The 18,889-nt window shown below is 37.3% G+C and overlaps 1 protein-coding gene and 2 non-coding genes across 3 annotated transcripts; all 3 read right to left on the bottom strand.

Annotated features, from left to right (window-relative positions):
* Positions 1-6,346: 6,346 nt before the first annotated feature.
* Positions 6,347-6,419, bottom strand: TRNAF-GAA. Its single transcript has one exon. It is a non-coding gene; the product is annotated as a tRNA-Phe (tRNA).
* Positions 6,420-6,431: 12 nt separating this feature from the next.
* Positions 6,432-6,505, bottom strand: TRNAV-AAC. The gene has a single exon. It is a non-coding gene; the product is annotated as a tRNA-Val (tRNA).
* Positions 6,506-13,834: 7,329 nt separating this feature from the next.
* LOC122065282 (protein NRT1/ PTR FAMILY 6.4) lies at positions 13,835-18,052 on the bottom strand. The gene is made up of 5 exons (XM_042629075.1): positions 17,709-18,052; positions 17,483-17,603; positions 17,176-17,393; positions 16,538-17,085; positions 13,835-14,911 (listed from the first exon to the last, which is right to left on the bottom strand). Exons 1-5 carry the CDS (start codon positions 17,709-17,711, stop codon positions 14,053-14,055), a joined length of 1,749 nt encoding a protein of 582 aa, XP_042485009.1. The 5' UTR covers positions 17,712-18,052; the 3' UTR covers positions 13,835-14,052.
* Between the last annotated feature and the right edge of the window lie 837 nt (positions 18,053-18,889).

Below are 18,889 nucleotides of genomic sequence, written 5' to 3'. Positions count from 1 at the left end.
GACACTTTACTCATGATAATTCATCGATAGACCCATCCCTTGGGATCTTTCTCTGCATGTATGTGTGTGTGTGTGTGAGAGAGAGAGAGAGAGGTTGAAAGGCATTTAGTGGATCCACCTAGGTAAGAAATCAATGTGGTTTAAAATGGATTCTGATCAGCTGAACTGAAAATTATTTTGTTTTTGCTACCATTAGATCCAAAGGGAAAGTTTTGTGGGTGTGATACAGGAAACAAGCAAGTATTATTCAATTTCCAAGGGGCTACACGACTGGGCAACAATCTCTTACCCAATTTTATATTTTCACGTGGTATTAATCCTAGCAATAGTTAACTGGTAATATCATCATTACCTAAGAAGTTTTTCATTGTTTAATTCATAAGAAATGGTAGAAGGGGTTTATGGCTATAAAAATTGGATATGTCTAAGGCCTATGACATGCTAGAATGAGATTTATATAGGCCAATTTTTGAGTTTTTGGGATTTGACTCTAAGTATGTGATCTGATTACCATGTTTTTATCTTGTCTCGTATTACATTAAACTAGAAGGTAGTTATTTTAAGAATATTGAACCTTATTGAGGTATTAGATTATTAGATAGGATTATCCTCTAAGCACTTCTACTTTTATAACGGTTATGAAGGCTCTTTCTCATCTTCTACAGGTTTAGGTACCTAAAAGGGCACCTGAAATTTCGCATCTATTATTAGCTAATGATACTTTTCTATAGAGCTACGATTATTGATGTTTTGACCATATGATCAATTCTTGATTTATTCTCAGATTTATCTCACTAAAATTTTAATTTTAGTTAGTGTGGTGTGTATTTTAATAAGAGGCATTTATCTACTCTCTTGGCTATTAAAGAAATGGTTATGATACTATTCATTTGGTATTAATTTGTTTCATGTTAGATTTCTATCAAAAAAAAAAAAATTCATCTTAGATCTAAAGCTGCATGACTGAGTTTTGTTACTGGTTGAGTTGAGAAAAGATTACCCTTATGGAAAACTAATTTGCTTACTCATACTCTGTTTGGTGTTGATTCAATTGGCTTTGACTTCTATACCCTCTTATTGAATATATTGCTCTAAATTTTCTTTAAAATTTTACAATAAGATTGATTTCATTAATTCTAAATTTTAGTTGGGTGCTTCCAGCAATAAGAACTAGGCCAACCTTATTTCTTGGAAAAAGGTTTGCATTCCAAAATTTATTGGGTGTTTGGGTTTGAGGTCTGCTTATGTTCATAATACAGCCTTATATTAAACTGTGGTGGAGACTTTTGCTTAATCCTCCTAGTTTATGGGGTTCTATGTTAAAAAGTCAGATATTATTCTAACAACTCTTAATTTGCTTCATGACTCTCTGGGTCATTCGAGAGGTTCATGGACATGGAACAGTATAGCCAGTATCTTGTCTTTCCTAAAAAAGTTAGTCTATAGGTGTATATGAGATGGTCACACCAGCTTTACCTCATGATGGCATCTTCGTCTTGTAGAGTTGGCACCCAGGGGAGGAGGTCGTGGAATTGAACTCTGTCATATTCGGGTGTGTGTGGATGTGTATGTAGGAGTAGGTGGCCTGTGGCCTTACCAACTGCTAACACCAATAGGTTGGCTATTGGCCAACGACACTCAGTAAAAAAAAAAAAAAAAAAACCTGATAACATAGTTTCATCCATTGTTAGTATACCTTTCTCTTGAAATTGTTCAATGGATTATTGGATTTGCCTTTTTTTTCTAAAATCGGATAAGCTAACTACATGATATGCAGCTTCTTTTTTAGTGAACAGTTTGAATCTTTCTGTTCATATGGAGTATATGGTTTGTAGCAAGTGATGGAAAATTTAAAATAAAATATTCAACCTAAATTTAAGATTTTTCTATGGCGACTTCTGCATGATGGAATCCCTACTCAGGTAATCAAAATGGTCTTTTCTTGTCTCATAAAAAAATGGTCTTTTATTGATGACGTTTGTTTTTTAAGGAGCTGGAAACTTTTTGGCATGTTTTCTTCTCATGTGAATTCTCTAAACGAACTTTGGGCAGCTAGATTGTTGGGGTTGATTGCCCTATACTTCATCTGGACTCATTGGAATCAGGTTGCCTTCTCTAATTTCAAACCTAATCATGTGCTTATATAATAGTACCATCCTTGTACTCCATTGTATTCCTTCCTCGTTCACATCTTTTCCTAATTCTCTGCATGGCACTATTAGCTTGTCTGGTTTAGATCATTGTATTGTCATTATAGATGGTGATTGGTACCCTTCTCGTAAAAGGACTTGGTGGGTCTCTATTGTTATTGATCATAATTAGATTGTTTTTCTAGCCACGAATCACGGTGCGGTAGGAAGCAATGTGCAAGCTGAAGTCAAGGGACTGCTCCGAATAGGGAATGTAAATGGATCGATCGAATATAGATCGAATGTGATTGGATCTGGTTATTCTCTGATCGGATTTGAATAGCCCTAAATTAATATGGATGCAGATCGAATTCAGATTTTTGATTATTGTTTGTATCTCTGACTAGTGTAACACAGACCTTCTCCTCTCCTCCCCTCTCCCCCCCCCCCCCCCCCCATCCATGAATACAATTTTCTCTCAATCCATCTTTCCAAGTTGTATGAGCTATTTTCCTCATTCTGTAGAACTTGTCTAAACTTCAAGAACCCTCAAAATTATTGATTGCTTATCTAATCGGATTGACTAATTAATTTTTAGACAATTCGAATTCAAATCCAAATATCTTTTGACTAAATACGGATAGATGCAAACCAAATTTAAATTTTCGACCATCCATTTACATCCCTAGGATCTAGGGATCAATATTGAACCTCTAGAGGTGTGAATGAGGATGAAGGAAGTAGTGCAACTTTTACTGAATCATATTTTAAGATATATTTCAGCAAGTATCTAAAGTCAAAGGAGATGAAGGAAATTCTTGGTTTTTGGAAACTGAAATTAGATTTCTATTTTTTATGGAAATCTATGTATGTGTGGACAAAATTTGATTGTTACAATGTGTATTGAGAGTGGCAAGTCTTGTCTATTGAAACAATAACTTGTATTTTCAGCATATGCATATACAAAAAAGCTTCCGAATCGTGAGACTCTCCTTGGGCAAAGAGAGAATACAGCTAGCTGAAAGATAAAAGTAGCAGAATAGTGAGATTTTTCTAACTACTAGATTTCCATACATGTGAATGCTTCTACAAGTCCTTTGTATCCTTTGTATGCATTTTTCTAATTTTACTAGGCATTCCTCTGTATGCTGATTCTTTTGTAAAAAATATTTTCTTACTTGGGTTTATCTTTATATATCCTCTATGGAAACGAAGGAGATATGCGATTCATATTTTCAATTTTTTTTAATGGGTTGTGTTTCTTTAGGATTTAGTGCACCAACATTAGAAGGAAGCAGTCATGGTCGTATCTCTCTCTCTCTCTCTCTCTCTCTCTCTCTCTCTCTCTTTGTGACACAACAAACACATACTATAAACAAATATGGATCGGTTTACGTAATTGGATGGAATTCATCATAAGAGTTGGTGTTTTTTATTTTTAATTTTTGAAATTTGAGGTTCCTGATTGCTTTAAACTATTGGATGCACTCAATTTTGTATCCATTCCTGCAAAATTGGTATTATTAGTTTCTGTTGTTCTTTTTTGTTGATTGAAAAACACCAATGACTCCTTTTTTTCATGGCACTCCTAAAATGTATTTATACGCATGTTTTGTTGAATTATCATTACCTTCTTATATATTTAAGTGTTGATAATGGTTGATTTATGTGATGGAAATTTTTGAGAGGGGAGGGGGGAGGGGGGAGGGGGGTGGGGAAGGGTAAGATTCAATTATTCTCTGACATGCACTTGGATAGAAAATTATTCAAAATTTTTATTGAAGGACTTAAGCATGGATCAAGATTTGTGGAAAGGGAGGCTAAAGAATGGTATGCCTTTTCTCTCTCATGGATGTCCTATTTGCCACACTTTGCTAGGTCTACGTTTTCTATCTAAATAATGTTGGATTATTATTTGTTCTTTATTTCCTGTGATTATTTGATGAATAACTTTGTTATCAATAACTTTGTTGTCGTTTTTCTTCTTTTATTTTAAATTTATGGTTGTGGATAACCTGATTGTTTCAATACGATTGTGAATTGTCAATGTCACTTGTCATTTTATGTTGATTAGGTTGTAGAACTGCTTGAAATGCCATATTGTTGTAATTTTTTTTTAGTGGTGTGCTAAAAAAAAAAAAAAGGCTTTTTGTTGCTACTAAATTGGTGCTGCATAATTTTTGCCTTTTCTTTATAATATCAATGGTTGGTTTGGGTTAATTTCTTATTTTAATTAGATTACATTTTTAGGTCCATATCCTGCATTTTGGAGCTAGAACCTCATGGTTTGATTGTGGAGCACATGTTGATGAATTGCTTAAATAGAGAGATACTTTACATTCTACATTTAACATAGCCGGGGAAGTCACTACTATTAGCAGGAATGACGGCAACAGTTGTAGCAAATTACCTAGAGATAAGCCAAACTATGAGAGCATAGGGTATGACGGAGCAGATGGGAAGGACACATCATAAGGAAAAAAAAATGTTTAGTCTCGCCTAAGAAGTTAAGAAAAAAAAATCTTGGTTAAAAATTATTATTTGTCAATATGCAACCATTGTGAGTTCTAGGATGTCAAGGTGCTTGTTAAATTGCTAGAGTAGTTTCCAATTGCATCCTCACATTCTTACACACAAAATTATTGATTCCCTTTTAGGATTATTTCATTCCTTATTCTTTTTATTTGAATTATTTTTTTTTTCTTTTAATTTTTTGGGTAAACATCATTCCCCTCACCTGAGCTAAGGTGAAATATCAATTTGACCAATCACCTTTCTGAAAATATCACTCTTCTCCCTTATAAGAAAAAGATGCTATCTAACGGTCCCAACTATTAGATTTGGCTATTAAGTCAAGTTAAATTTTTTTTTTATAATCCCCAAAATATCCCTGTTTGTGTAATACCAAAACTACCCTTATCGGTCTTGGGTGCCTTTGTGTGGTCCTTTCGGCTGATGATGACGTTGGCAAACCCTTTCCGGTGTTCGTAAAACGAAAAAGCGGAAAAAAATGGTCTGCAATTCCGATCTCGTACAATTCCGTGAAATACCACTTTCAAGGGGTGACACGTGTATTGATACCAATGCAATGGTCCAGATCTGATTTAAATGACTCTTCACTGATTTAAGGTTTTATTAGTTGTACCATTGCATTGGTATCAATACACCTGTCACCCTCTGAAGGTGGTATTTCACGGAATTGTATAAGATCGGAATTGCAGACGATTTCAACCCCGAAAAAGCACACAGTGAAACCGTTTCTACTATTCTGCTACAATAGTTTGCCAATCTCCAAAGGAGAAAACCTTCAATCTCAGTTCAATATTCACTCAACCTCATCCAGGATTTGTGAAACCATTAAATCCTCGAAATCTCACTGATGCAAAGTATAAAACAGAGCGTTCATAAATGAACGAGTACACACCACAGTCGCTTCAGAAATCGTCTTTGTTCTACTCTGGCAATAACCTGCAGAGCGCACTAGAAGAACACTTTCAAATTCCATTAAAAAACCACTAAAACTATCCAGGAAATGCTGAAATCCGTACCCCAATTTCCAAAAGCATTCCCATTATGATCATCCGAATGCCAAACTCAAATACCTTCTTTTTTTTTTTTTTGGTAAAGATGCCAAACTCAAATATCACAACAAAAAGAAAGAGATTGGGTACCCGGGGCTGTTGTATGGGGAGGGCTAGGACTAAAAGTGATGAGACGGCGAAGGCGATGATTGCTGGTGGTTTTGGTTGTCCGACGACGAGTGCGATTTTGGATGGAATTCGTTTTCCTCTTCATCTTCCATAGCTAGTGCAGAATCAGATTTCTTAGAGAAAGCCAGAGATGAGAGAGAGAGAGAGAGAGAGAGAGAGAGAGAGGGAGATATTATTACGGTGAAGGCTCAAGGGTTTACCCTTTGCCGATAGGTGAGGACTAAGGAGGGGTGGTGATGCTGGCAGTTAGGGCTCCTTACGGTTTCGGACAATTTTTCAAAGAAAGGGGGAAAGGGAGAAAGAGGGAAAGGGGGTATTTTAGGGATTATAAAAAAAATTAACTTGAATTAACAGTCAAATCTAACAGTTGGGGCTGCTAGATAACATCTTTTTCTTATAGGGGAGAGGAATGATATTTTGAGAAAGGTGGTGGATCAAATTGATATTTCGCTTTAGTTCAAGGGAGGGGAGTGATGTTTACCATAAAAAAAAGAATGAATTAAAAAATGTTGTGAGCGTGGATCGAACACGCGACCTTCAGATCTTCAGTCTGATGCTCTCCCAACTGAGCTATCCCCACGCTTAATCGAATTGGCTTCACCCGGGTTCGAACCGAAGACCTTCAGTGTGTTAGACTGATGTGATAACCAACTACACCACAAAACCTCGATGTTGACTGGGGGATTGGTTTTATTGTCATTTTGACAACTCTCCATGCATTGTGAAATATTAACAACTCTTTTCTGGCCTCCATTTTTTTTTTATAGAGATTTTCATGCCTCCATCATAAGCTTCGATGGTGCTTCTGCTCAAATCCAGAAGACTACACTCATTATATGATTGGGGTTTCTTTGTTTCTTTACTTGATATTTTGACTGAAGCTGAAAGATGATTTCTCAAGTAAACCCAACTTAAGCTAATATAATGGCCAATTCGAGTGAAGGCAGTTGAGCTTGAGCTGAATATGGCCCAAGTTTATCCTACCAATACCATTATATGTTAGGTATATTTGATTATGGTATACTAGTCGTTTGTCCTTTATTGTTTATTTCAAATTTCTGGTGGTCACCTAGTGAAGCTTTGGACTCGTTTGGTATTGTTCCAAAAAAACATTTCTATCGTTTTTTCGTTCTCTTGGAAAGAAAAAACGTAAAAATCAGTTTGGCAATCACATGTTATGTTTCAGTTTTTTTGAACAAAAAATTGGAAAAAAAACGATTTGAAAGGGAAAAGACGGAACGACAAAAGCCCATTCCGTCCGTGTGTTTTGTTCCAAAGGTGTTAAAAAAAGAAACTTTCGTTCCCGATTACCCTCGTCTCCTCCTCTCCCTTTCACTTGCGCATGCAGAGTTGGAGAAAGAAGAAACCGAAGATTGCACTCGACCACACAGCAGGTACGATTTCTTCTTCTTTCTTCTACGCCTTCTGTTCTTCTTCTTCGTTTTGTTGATTGGGTTTTCTACCCGTTTATGGGTATTTTCCGATTAGGGATTAAGAAAGGGGGTTTTCTCTTGTAATGAACTAAGAAAGGTTTTGCAAGGTTGGAGCAGAGAAGCGAAGCGAAGCGACGGAGCCTCCCTCTCAACGGTCACATAATCACAGGTACGAACAAATAAATTAGATTTTTTTTTGGGGTTTCTAATCTTCGTGAGCCCTTCTCAGTCTCAAGAACTCTCATAAGTAGTTACTACAAAGAAGTTAGGTCTTTGTTTTGCCTCGTTTTCTTTGTCTGTAAAAAAACCCTAGAGAGAAAAAAACCCAATAAATCCACTTCCCATCTATATAAATCTTTGTTAGGTTTCTGGTTTTGGATTATCAAGAACCAATTTTTCCATATTAACAAGTTCGATTATTGTGGTGCATATTCTCTCAAATGCCTGAATCTATTGTTTTTTTGGTTGCTGTCAAGGGTGTTGGAATTTTGTGTTTCCCTTAAAATTTTCATTTTTAAGTGAATATATAGGGAGTGATGGTGTTAAACCTGGGGAGAGAGTTTAACCCCCCCCCATTTCCCAAATTCTCTTGGAAATCTCCAGTGGAGAACTGTAGAGTAAAAAATGGGATACGATAATGAAGGCACTACTGCATCCCAGTAAGTGCAATAACCTTTGAAGAACTGAAAAACAAAAAAGGAGGCTTGCTACATTGTCCCAAACTGATGCAGTCTTATGGAACAACTAAACAACCCTCTCTCTGTTTCTGCGATCTACACTCAAATTTATTCAGAATAATGACAATGATCAACCTTTGCAACTTTGAAGTTCAGACAAAATATATATCGAATCTAGCTCGGTTTGAGTATCGCATTCCAAAATTGAGTCGGTTCTTGGTTTGATATTGGATCACACCATCACTCATGTGAACCAAATGTTTGGAACCAATTGATAAGCTTATCATCAATGGGTGTATATGTATATATATATATATATATATATATATTGTCTGAATGGCACTTCTATAGGTGTATTGTGTATAGATCATTATGAGACTCTGGTCTGGTAGACTGTTTTCCATATCTCACCACTTGTCTCGTAGACTCCACACAAATTAGTGTTTCACCCTCTTGGTTTTTGGCAAATACCGTAAGACATTCGAGAATTCATTCCCAACAGATAAATTTTGATTTAGCATTCACATCCCCTACCAGTTCATAAGAATTGAATTATTCCATGGGCAAATAGTTTATGAGGCAGAAAGCTGAGATTTTCATATTAAGCATTCCCTCAGGGGGAGTGTTGGAAACCAACTTGTCCTCATAATTTTAGCAGGTTGAATTCTAGAATTAGACCCAAAATCCAGAGTTGAATTTTGCCATTGGTTTCTCGTATTTTTTTAGTACTTTGTCTTTATTATTTAGAATGAATTAGAAAAGGAAACATCATTGGTTAAGCTAATTGATGACAATTGAATTAAAGTTTGAGATACACATTGGGCTTTCTTTCTCAAAATTGCATTGATTTTATAATCTTGTATTATTGAAGAATATATAATAACCTAGTATGCTAACTTTTTACACTAACTTATAATGTCTAGTTATTATGTCTGGAAGTAGTATCCCTACCGTTAAGTGGTCAGAACTTGAGACCACTGTTTTCATTGAGGCAATGAAAGAAGTTGTAAAAAATGGTCACAAATCTGGTAATTCATTTAACAAACTGGATGGGGAGACATTACAAAGCAATTTCAGAAGGCTTTAAATCGTACGGTTAGGAGAGAACAATTACGCAACAAGATGAACAAGTTGAAACACGAGTACCAACAATTCAAGAGACTACTTGACACAACTGGATTTGGGTGGAATTCAATGACAAAATCAGTCACAGTTGATGATGAAGTCCTTATGGGATAGGGCAATACAGGTATAATATATCTCACTGGCTAGTTGAATTATTTCAAAATTAGATTGCAATGAATAGTACATCTGAAATATACAATGACTGCTTATGCAGGAAAATCTAGGTTGGTTGAAATACAAGAAGTATGGACTAAACAACTGGCCAGATTTGAGCCTGATATTTGGGGATGCATATGCTCGAGGAAATTTAGGGGTTGACAGTGCACAAGATTGGGATGACATCGAAGCTGCTAATAATGTTGATATTGAGCAAGTCTTCGAATCTCCTAGTACCCCAGTGCATTTAGGCATGACTGACCCCTTCCTTGAGGATACTCCTACTCCAAATCAAACCACCACAAAGCGAAATCTTGATAGGACACCCACAGGATGAAGAAAAAAGAGCACCAATAAGGGAGATAGCCACGTCAAGGACTTGTATGGGAAGTATTTATCCATTAAAATTGAGAAAGCATCCAGTACTTCCGTTACATCTCCTGTTCGTGGTGGAGAAGGTGCACCTTGTCCTCGAGATTTCAGTATGAGTGCATGTGAGGCGGTATTATCCTCTATACCGGATATGTCAAAGGAGACATACTTGAAGGCCACCAGTCGTATGTGTGCTGATCCTAGTTGGAGGGAGTTGTTTGTCTGTGCAGAGCTTGTTAAGAGGACTTGGCTTTTAGATGCCTTGGAGTAGTTTAGGGGCAATGGGCCCTTTGCCTGATTCTACTGTTTTATGATGGTTGTGTTTGAATGCTACTTTTGATCATTTTGGATTCAGGATAATACTTTCAATGATGACTAATCTTATTTATTTATTTATTTTTATTATTGATGTGTGTAATGTTGAACATGTGTTTTGGGTTGAGACGATGTATCAGATTGTTATGTTTTACAATTATTTGTTTGCAATTGATAAGTAGTTGTCAATTTATTGCAGTTATGTTAAATGCATTATGTGAAACTTCTAGTGATGAAGAAGATATGATCATTCACATAGGAATGGAATTACTGAGTGAGACTGTATATAGTAGGGAACCATGTAGGGATAGTGTATTTTCAGGTGCTGTCATGATGCATGAGGTATTGAATAGGCATGCCAATAGATGCTATGAAGAGTTTAGGATGGAACGTCATGTCTTCCTTAACCTATGTGACTATGTTAGACATAGGGGGTGGTTGAAAGACGCGACCAACATCCGAGTGGATGAACAACTTGGAATGTTCCTATTGATTGTTGGGAAGGGTTCAAGTAATAGGGACACCCAAAATCATTTCAACCACTCAGGAGAAAAAATTAGTCGAACATTCAATGTTGTCTTGATTGCAATGCAACGCTTGGCTAAGGAGAAAATCAGACCACCAGACGTCAGTATGATACCGATAGAGATTGCACAGAACTCGAAACACTACCATTTTTTTAAAGTAAATATGTTAATATGATATATGTTTCTAATTAAATATATGAATATTTATATTTTTATATGTAGTGACGATTTAATTGTCCATATATTTCATAGCTTTGTATTGGCGCCATAGATGGTATTCACATCCATGCGGTAGTTCGAAGAGAGGATCAAACTCGATATAGGAATCGAAAAGGGATCACAACTCAAAATGTGATGTGTACATGTTCATTTGACATGCGATTCATATATGTATATGCGGGATGGGAAGGTAGTGAAAATGATTGTCGAGTACTTGAACAGGCAAGGATTGATCCTCGATTGAGTTTTCCACATCCACCTCCAGGTATTAACTTTATTATAGTATATTAGATTTCCATTTGAGTGTATACGTAATAACATATATTATTTTTCGTTTGTAGGAAAGTATTAAGTTGTCGACTCTGGGTAAGCTAGCCAATCTGGGTTTTTAACACCATTTAGGGGTGAGAGATATCATCTACCAGACTACAAAGGACGTAGAAGATCCCCAAGAACAGTGAAAGAGTTGTTCAATTATAAGGATTTATCACTTCGAAATGTCATTGAACGTACATTTGGGGTTTTGAAAAATAAATTTCAAATTTTAAGGCTCATGCACCAGTTCCTAGTGAAAGTTCAAGCATCAATCGTACTAGCATGTTGTGGGCTACACAACTATATTCGAGAAGAGCATATTGCTGATGTTAAATTCGTGGGGATGAGTGATGATTTAAAAGTTCCAGAAGATGACTTGAATCCACCACATGAAGATTTCGTTGATCATTCTACAGTACAATCAAGTCAACGAAATAGGGCAAAAGAGATAAATGCCACTAGGCTAAGAATTACAAATACAATGGCTAGACAGCAAAGGATGCCTGAACTAGTAGAAAACTAAAACCGATAAATATTGTGATAAAACTGAAAACCTAAATTGATCCTAAAAGTGATGTAGTACTTGTTTTATGTTACATTTATGTATGTGGTACAAGTTGATATATTATTATGAATGTCATATATTTGGATACTATATTAACTTCTTTGATATTTAAATTACTGTTAAAGATAACTTCTTCTATGCCCCCACTCATAATAGCAAATTGTGAAATTTACGGGAAGAGTTGTGCTAAATATACAACCAAGTCGGGTAAAAATATTGGAAGAGAATTTTTCAAGTGTCAAGATTCGTGTAATTTTTTTATGTGGGTGGACCAACTACATCTATATAGATGTGGTAAAGGTCAATGCAAAGTACGAACTACGACGAAAGGTCCAAACAAGAGACAATATTTTCTATGTTGCCCAAATTCAACTAGGGTAATTTATTTCTACGATTAATTTATACCTATAGATAATTTTAGAATTTTTTTTTTAATTCGATGTTAAATTTCAATGACCCTAATCACATCTATTATTTGACATAGACTGATAACCGTGGATGTGGTATGTTTGTATGGTTGAAAGATGAACCACATATCTCTACCATACAACATACATTATGTTCAGAAAGTTCAACATCAGCATCATCCACACCACCGTCCATTTTGAACGAGTACATGAAAGGATATCTGGAAGGGACACTTAAAGGATTAGAGGACCAAACAAGTAAGATGAAAGACATCCTCCATGCATTCAAGTCTTTAGACTTGGACAAAAAGTGAAAATTTGGGGAATTATGTAATAATTAACTTGGACATGGCATTGTTAATTCTGTACTTTATTCGTCTTTTTGAAACAATTTTTTTTTGTATGTAATACTTTATTGTCCCAAAGGATTAGTAATTTCTTATTTTAATGTTATTTCTGTAATTATTGACTTAAAAAAAAAAAACAAATGTAAACAAGCATAACCAAACGGCAGAACTGTTGGTTTTCTGTTTTGAAACTATTCCCGAAACAGATTCACCAAACAACCTTAAATCGTTTAAAAATGGCGTTTCGACACAGAAACTGAAATTTTCGTTTTCGACACGAAACGGAGTTTCTGGAACAGAAACAATACCAAACGGGCTCTTAGTTAGTGTTGCGGCAAGAAATTGTCTTAGGCTACCTGTAGAACCTGCACAGAGGAGAAAGCACAAGAGAGTGGATGCCTGGTAGATCCAACGGGGGACTCTCTGATGCCTAAGTTAGATCTCTCTCCATACAGAAATTCTGGTACGAATGAAAATTTGTTGATCCCCTTGAAAGGAGGCTTACCTGTCTATTTATAATGGATGAATGATGACAATGGAGAAAGTCCCAATCTGGCAAGATTGAAAGGAGGCTTACCTGTCTATTTATAGTGGAGGAATGACGACATTGGAGAGAGATATGCAAACAGAAATTCTAGTAAGAATGAAAAAAGTGTCGATCCCCTTGAAAGGAAGCTTACCTGTCTATTATAGTGGAGAAATAAAGACAATGGAGAGAGTCCCAATTTGGCAAGATTCTTAGTGCAGATAGGAGTCCGTATATAGCATGAGTCATATTAGTTGAGTGAATCAGGAGGACGTTCTAGCTATAGAAGCTTCGCGTATCCCGTGTATATCCTGGGAGACCTCCTTCCTCCCATGGAAGATTGAAGTCCCCTTAAGCATTGTTTCCTGATTAGGATAGGTATGATCCTGGTTTGGAAGTTGCGTACTGGATTAGGGATATCCTATGGGGTGTGTATTCCACTGAGGAATCCTGCGAGCGAATGTCGAGCGACTTGAGCTTGTGGTGATTTGGTCACCTACTGACCTACTTCTCCAAATGATCTGGACTTGGTGACCCGCTGGCCGACCCACATGTCTTTAGCACCCGATGGTGCACTACTTATTACTAGGCCTCAAGGCAAGATTACTGGCTAGCTGTTCGGTCGTGATTCTGGTGTGCTCCCGAGCTACCAGCTGTGGTTCGGTTGTGGCGCAGACACCCATACATGTTGATCTCCTTATATTGGAGTGGATTAGCCGCTCAGTGACTAGTTCCATTATTGATGTTGATCGGCTGGGCTGCATTCGACCTAGGTAGCAGTCGTCGACCGGGAATGTGTCTCTGCTGGGGCTAGAAGGTTCGTCTGGGTTCGAACTGAAGCCATCTATGCTTGCACATGCCGCCTCACTTGATCCAGGTGCCGTATTCCCAATGGTGGTATTTTTTTCCATAACAGTTAGCACCCAGGGGTGCAGCAAGCTCTTAAAAATTCTAAATAGTTTTACTGTACCGGTTTTTCCTTTAAATTAATTGATTGAGAAGGAAGAATAATTAGTCTTAATAATAAATCATGTATTCATCTTCTCAGGTGACAGCATTCTGTATCTGCTCTTATGGTAACATACAACTATTTCAATATGTTCAGACAAACTTGTCTTCAATAGATGAAAAGGAGAAGAATGAATTTGATGATGTAGTTCTTTCAGTCTCCTATAAGTAGGCTAAATGAACACTTGCTTCCCTGCATAAGCTAGGCCCACTCCTTCATTTCAAGACTCCATCTTCTCTGTATCTTCAAAACCCTTAAGCTCCTCCTCACCATTATTGCTATTCAATTTTTGGGTCTTATATTGGTGTCTCATAGCAAACACAAGAAAGACCAAGAAATTTAAAACTCCCAATACTGCCAGAGTCCAATAGAAGTTCTCTAACCTCCCCTTGTTCAGATTGTTTCTAATCCAAGCCTTTTTAGTCACCTTGCTCACCAAGGATACTAACAAGCTACTAACAAAGAACCCCATTGAAATGGTGGTAAGGAAGAGTCCTGTGCTCATGGACTTCATTCTTTCTGGAGCTTCTCTTATGAAAAACTCAAGTTGCCCAACATAAGCAAAACCTTCACCTGCCCCGACGAGGAAAAACTGAGGAACTAACCAGAAAGCACTCACCATGGTCTGTTGGTGGACAGAAATTTCCCTTCTTTGTTTCTCAACAATCGCAGCTGCCACCATTGCAGCTATTGAAAAGATGAGTCCTATACCAATCCTCTGTAGACTAGTGATGCCTTGAACATTGTGGGTCAATTTCCTAGCGAGAGGAACAAACAACTTCTCGTTCAAGGAAGTAAAGAGAAGGATGGTGATGAAGAGGAAGAAGGAGAAAGAGCCAGAGGGAATGAGGAAGGAGCCGACTTTTCGATCCATGAAGGTGGCTTGTTCCACTGTGAAAGTAGTCATCTGAGAGTAAACTGTCCAGAAGAGAATGCATGTGGACCAAATTGGGATTAGCTTCAGTACCATCTTTACTTCCTCCACTTGGGTCACAGTGGAGACCATCCAAGGGTTGTCCCTGTGGGTTGTATCTCCATTAAAATCTTTGTCTTCTGCAATTGCTGCCTTGTCAAGCCACCTACATATCATTGCCCAGAGAGAAACAAAGAGAGTGAGCTTGAATTAGAGGCCATCATTGGGAAACATCTAGGCTTGTGTTAATGATTTTTAAATTTCAGACTGGTATGATTTCTGTTTTGATTTCATTGGGTGATTTCTATTTCGGAAGTTGTTTGGTTTGATTTTTGCATCTTATTTCACTGAAAAAGAAATCAAATTTCACTGAAATCCTAAAATAGGTGACAAGCTCTTTCAATTTTGAGATTGAAATTGCGATCATTCTTGATTTTTAATGAGTATATGGTTAATTTGATAGGTAAAATAGTAATTTCATGTTAAAAATAACATGTCATCCCTTTTTCTCCTTATGGTCTCACCACCACCATTACCACTCTCGCCACTGAAACTGCCACTGCCACTGCCACCAACACCGCCACCGCCACCATGGTCCAAAGGTGATATTAACTTAATAGAGTGAACCTTTGGTAGGCCTGATAAGTTCCAACAGAAGCTGGCAAGTAGGCGTCAAGGCCCCTTATCAGTTGAGCCAAGTTTTAGTTTAAAACTTTAAATAGAATTCCCCACCTATTGAATTGCTGTAATAAGGGAACTCACATAACACAACTCTTTGAAAAATTTTGCCCTTAAGGCACCAAATTAATGTGAGTCCTACTGTTAATTGAAGTTTTACATTAATTATATATTAATAACGGGAAGAGGAACGCTATCCGTCCACCTCCTCATGTCCAAACACAGCCCCTGATTTCAGGGGGCAGGGGTGTCTTTTCTCCCATTGATATTGACTAAAAGGGATTAATAACCAAAACTGATTAGTGACAAAAAACCAACCAGCTGATGCTAATCAGTCTTGGTATTAATTTTAAGTAACGATTAGCTTATTGATAGTTTTCAGTCTGGTCCAATATGTCCCTACTTGAATGAGTAAAGACAAGGAGCGTTTATGTCCTACTTGAATGAGTTATATTCCCATCTATCAAGATCAACTAAACTTGATACCAAATCTTAAAAAGGTTTCTAGTCTAGATACTGCCATTGTGGGATGGAATCCCTCATGCGAAGCCAATCGGAGCGCAGGATGGGATGTCGTACGGTTGTGAAAAAGAATGTAAGAGGAATCATTTTACCTAAATAAAAAGGGAGAAAGAACTCTGTGCAGAAACAGGGCCTATACTAACACTGCCAAGTGTCTCTCTCTCATCCACATTCAAAAGACATTTATTTCCCTTGTTTTGGGTAGGAAAGATACACACAAAAGTGTTAGCGTAGGCCACACTCCTAGACAGAGAAAGGAAAAATGTTCTCTAAACGGTTGAGAGGGTTGCATTGGCACTTCTACATTTTTCTCTCTCCTCACATGAAATGATCTTATTGCCCGATTTCGTAACTTTCCATTTTGTTGCACGCCATCGGTCATTGGCGTGCTCCCATATGCCACTTGTTAGAACCCTCTTCCAAAATTAAAATGTGGTTAGATAATCTCCAAGACACCCTTACATTAACATTTGGATTTTTTTTGAAAATTTCTAATAAATATTCTTTGATTATTTATTTATTTATTTTTGGTAGAAATTCTTGATTCATCTTTCATGGCGACAAACGCATGAGTAGAAGTGGTTAGAATTACCTGAAGCCTTGAGTGTGAGAAACCTCTCCATTGAGATACCCATTCAAGAGACTAGGATTAGAAAAGTAATTCAATCTCCTCTTCTTCCAAGCCAAGAACAACACTTTCCAGATCACAGTCATTGGGCTTCCTTGAGGCTTCTTAAACCTGTAAACCGGCGTTCCACCAAGCAATACAACGACGGCGATAACCATTGTCGCCGCCGATATCCCATAACCCCATCCTCTCCCCACGTTATCTTGTATGTACACAAGAACTGTTACAGAAAACACAGAACCTAAACTGATACAGAAGTAGAAGCGATTGAAGAAGAAAATCATGGCCTTTGCTTCTTTATCATCCTTTGCATCAAATTGATCGGATCCAAACCCAGAAACGTTTGATTTTATGCCGCCGGCGCCGAGTGCTATTGTGTAAAGAGCAGTATATAGCATAGCTAATTGCCGGCCGTCGGCCTCTATACACTGATGGTGTTGCATTCTGTAGTCACTGCACTGAGGGGGTCTCATACTGGGAATGCTTGTTGCTAATGTTAACAGAGTAACTCCCTGATTTGAAGAACAGAGTCCAAAATTGAAACAATTAATTGAACTCACAAGAGAAAAATGAAAGGAATTTGATTTAAGTGAAACACTAACCAATGCTGTAATGGTTGCAAAGATTGCAACCGTTAAGTAACGACCAAGCTTAGCGTCGGCCAAGAAACCGGCGAAGAGGGCTAGAAGATTGAGAGTACCCATGAAATTGGTGACGATATTTGCAGATTTGGATGTGGAAATATGTAAATTTCCGACTAAGTATGTTACCAAATTCATGGAAATGCCCATTACGCATATCCTCTCTGAGAGTTCGCTTCCTGTTACCCAAAATTTTCAGTGAAAGAAGAAGAAGAAGAAGAAGAAGAAGAAGAGAAGAAGAAGACACAGGGACATGTTCATGGAGTACCTAAGATGAGACCTGCAGCGAGCCATCCACCGGTTTTGGACTTGTCTGCCGGATTTCCATGAAAGTCTACAGCAGTTCCTTCATTTTCGCCATTTTTACTGAGACGGGTAGCCGCCAAAACCTGTTGACATCAAGAGAAAATTGCAGAAGAGAGATGCATTTGTAAGTTCTTCATTGTCTAACTGTAACAATAGAAATGCATGAATTGGGTTCGCTGGTGAATTACCATTGTGTAGAGTATTGTAGAGTCACAGAGAGAGAGAGAGAGAGAGAGAGAGAGAGAGAGAGAGAGAGAGAGAGAGAGAGGTGGTAGTAGTTTTGGTTATTGGGTTATGGGACTTTAAAGAAAGGAGAGGTAGATGGAGGGGATGAAGGGGCTGGGAACTCGGGACTTGGGAGAAAAGACGTTGTCAATGATCACAAAAAGCAAGTGGAGTAGTGTGATGGGCAGATTGTAAGTTTGTAATATATGAAAACTTGGGAGTAGTTTCTGTGGTCATGGTGAGTCCGTGACTCTCAGGACTTGTTTGGACAATACTGGTGATTTAGTTCAGTGACACTACCTTGTCCAACAGTTTAATGTTCATCTCCATTATCATATATAGGGGGAAGAAGCTCTTTCTATGTGTTTGGTATCTAAGATGGAATCTGATGATTCTAATTTGACAATCACTTATACTTGGGTGTAGGTCAATGGCTTATATATCCTATGGATCCAACTGATAATGAATGTCTGGATAAAAACAATCAAACGGTAGAGATTGAAGGAAGGCAAATGCCATTTGGATTTGTTTTTGTGTATCTGATTAGCTTTTGAACGGATTCAGATAGTTTTTGAGAAATCGATTTTGTATACGAATTTCACAGAACTGATATTCAAGGGTGTCAATCCGATTTTGATTCGATTACATTTGGACAAGGTGAAACCATAACCATATCGGATATTATTTATCCAAAATCAAAATCATTTTGCATTCAGTTCAATTTTATCGGTTTCTATTAGATTTTTATTATTTGGTTTATAATCGGTTTACATGCTTTTTTGTATTGTCCGTTTACTTTCGGTTTCACCTTTGTATCTTTTAATTCTATGATTATACTTCATATAGTGATATATTACAGGGGTGACATGTGAGGTAGCCTCACATTTGATAAAAGAAATCAGGGATTTTGAATAATAATTCCTTCGGAAAAGAAGAAGAAGAAGAAGAAGAAGAAGAAAACACTACCTAGTTGTGTGGCTTATGTGTCCAAACACAGAGCGGGTGAAATGATTGTCCTGTCCTTGTGAATTATAAAATACCCACCCATGATGATGCCTTTGCACACCTTCTCATTGGCCCTCCACATTGATTTAGGGGCCACGCGACCAAGTAAGGTCATTCTTTCCTATTTCTTATCATTGGT

This window comes from Macadamia integrifolia, unplaced genomic scaffold (genome assembly GCF_013358625.1).
Source record: "Macadamia integrifolia cultivar HAES 741 unplaced genomic scaffold, SCU_Mint_v3 scaffold1960, whole genome shotgun sequence".
In the NCBI taxonomy this organism is placed as follows: domain Eukaryota; kingdom Viridiplantae; phylum Streptophyta; class Magnoliopsida; order Proteales; family Proteaceae; genus Macadamia; species Macadamia integrifolia.
This window is presented reverse-complemented; position numbering and strand designations above follow the sequence as displayed.

Excerpts from the sequence above, each read along its gene's own strand:
- LOC122065282 (XM_042629075.1), bottom strand. Across the intron at positions 17,394-17,482 it reads CGCTGCAGGTCTCATCTTAG|GAAGCGAACTCTCAGAGAGG; the intron begins GTACTCCATGAA and ends TTTGGGTAACAG. Across the intron at positions 14,912-16,537 it reads TCTCACACTCAAGGCTTCAG|GTGGCTTGACAAGGCAGCAA; the intron begins GTAATTCTAACC and ends AATGATATGTAG.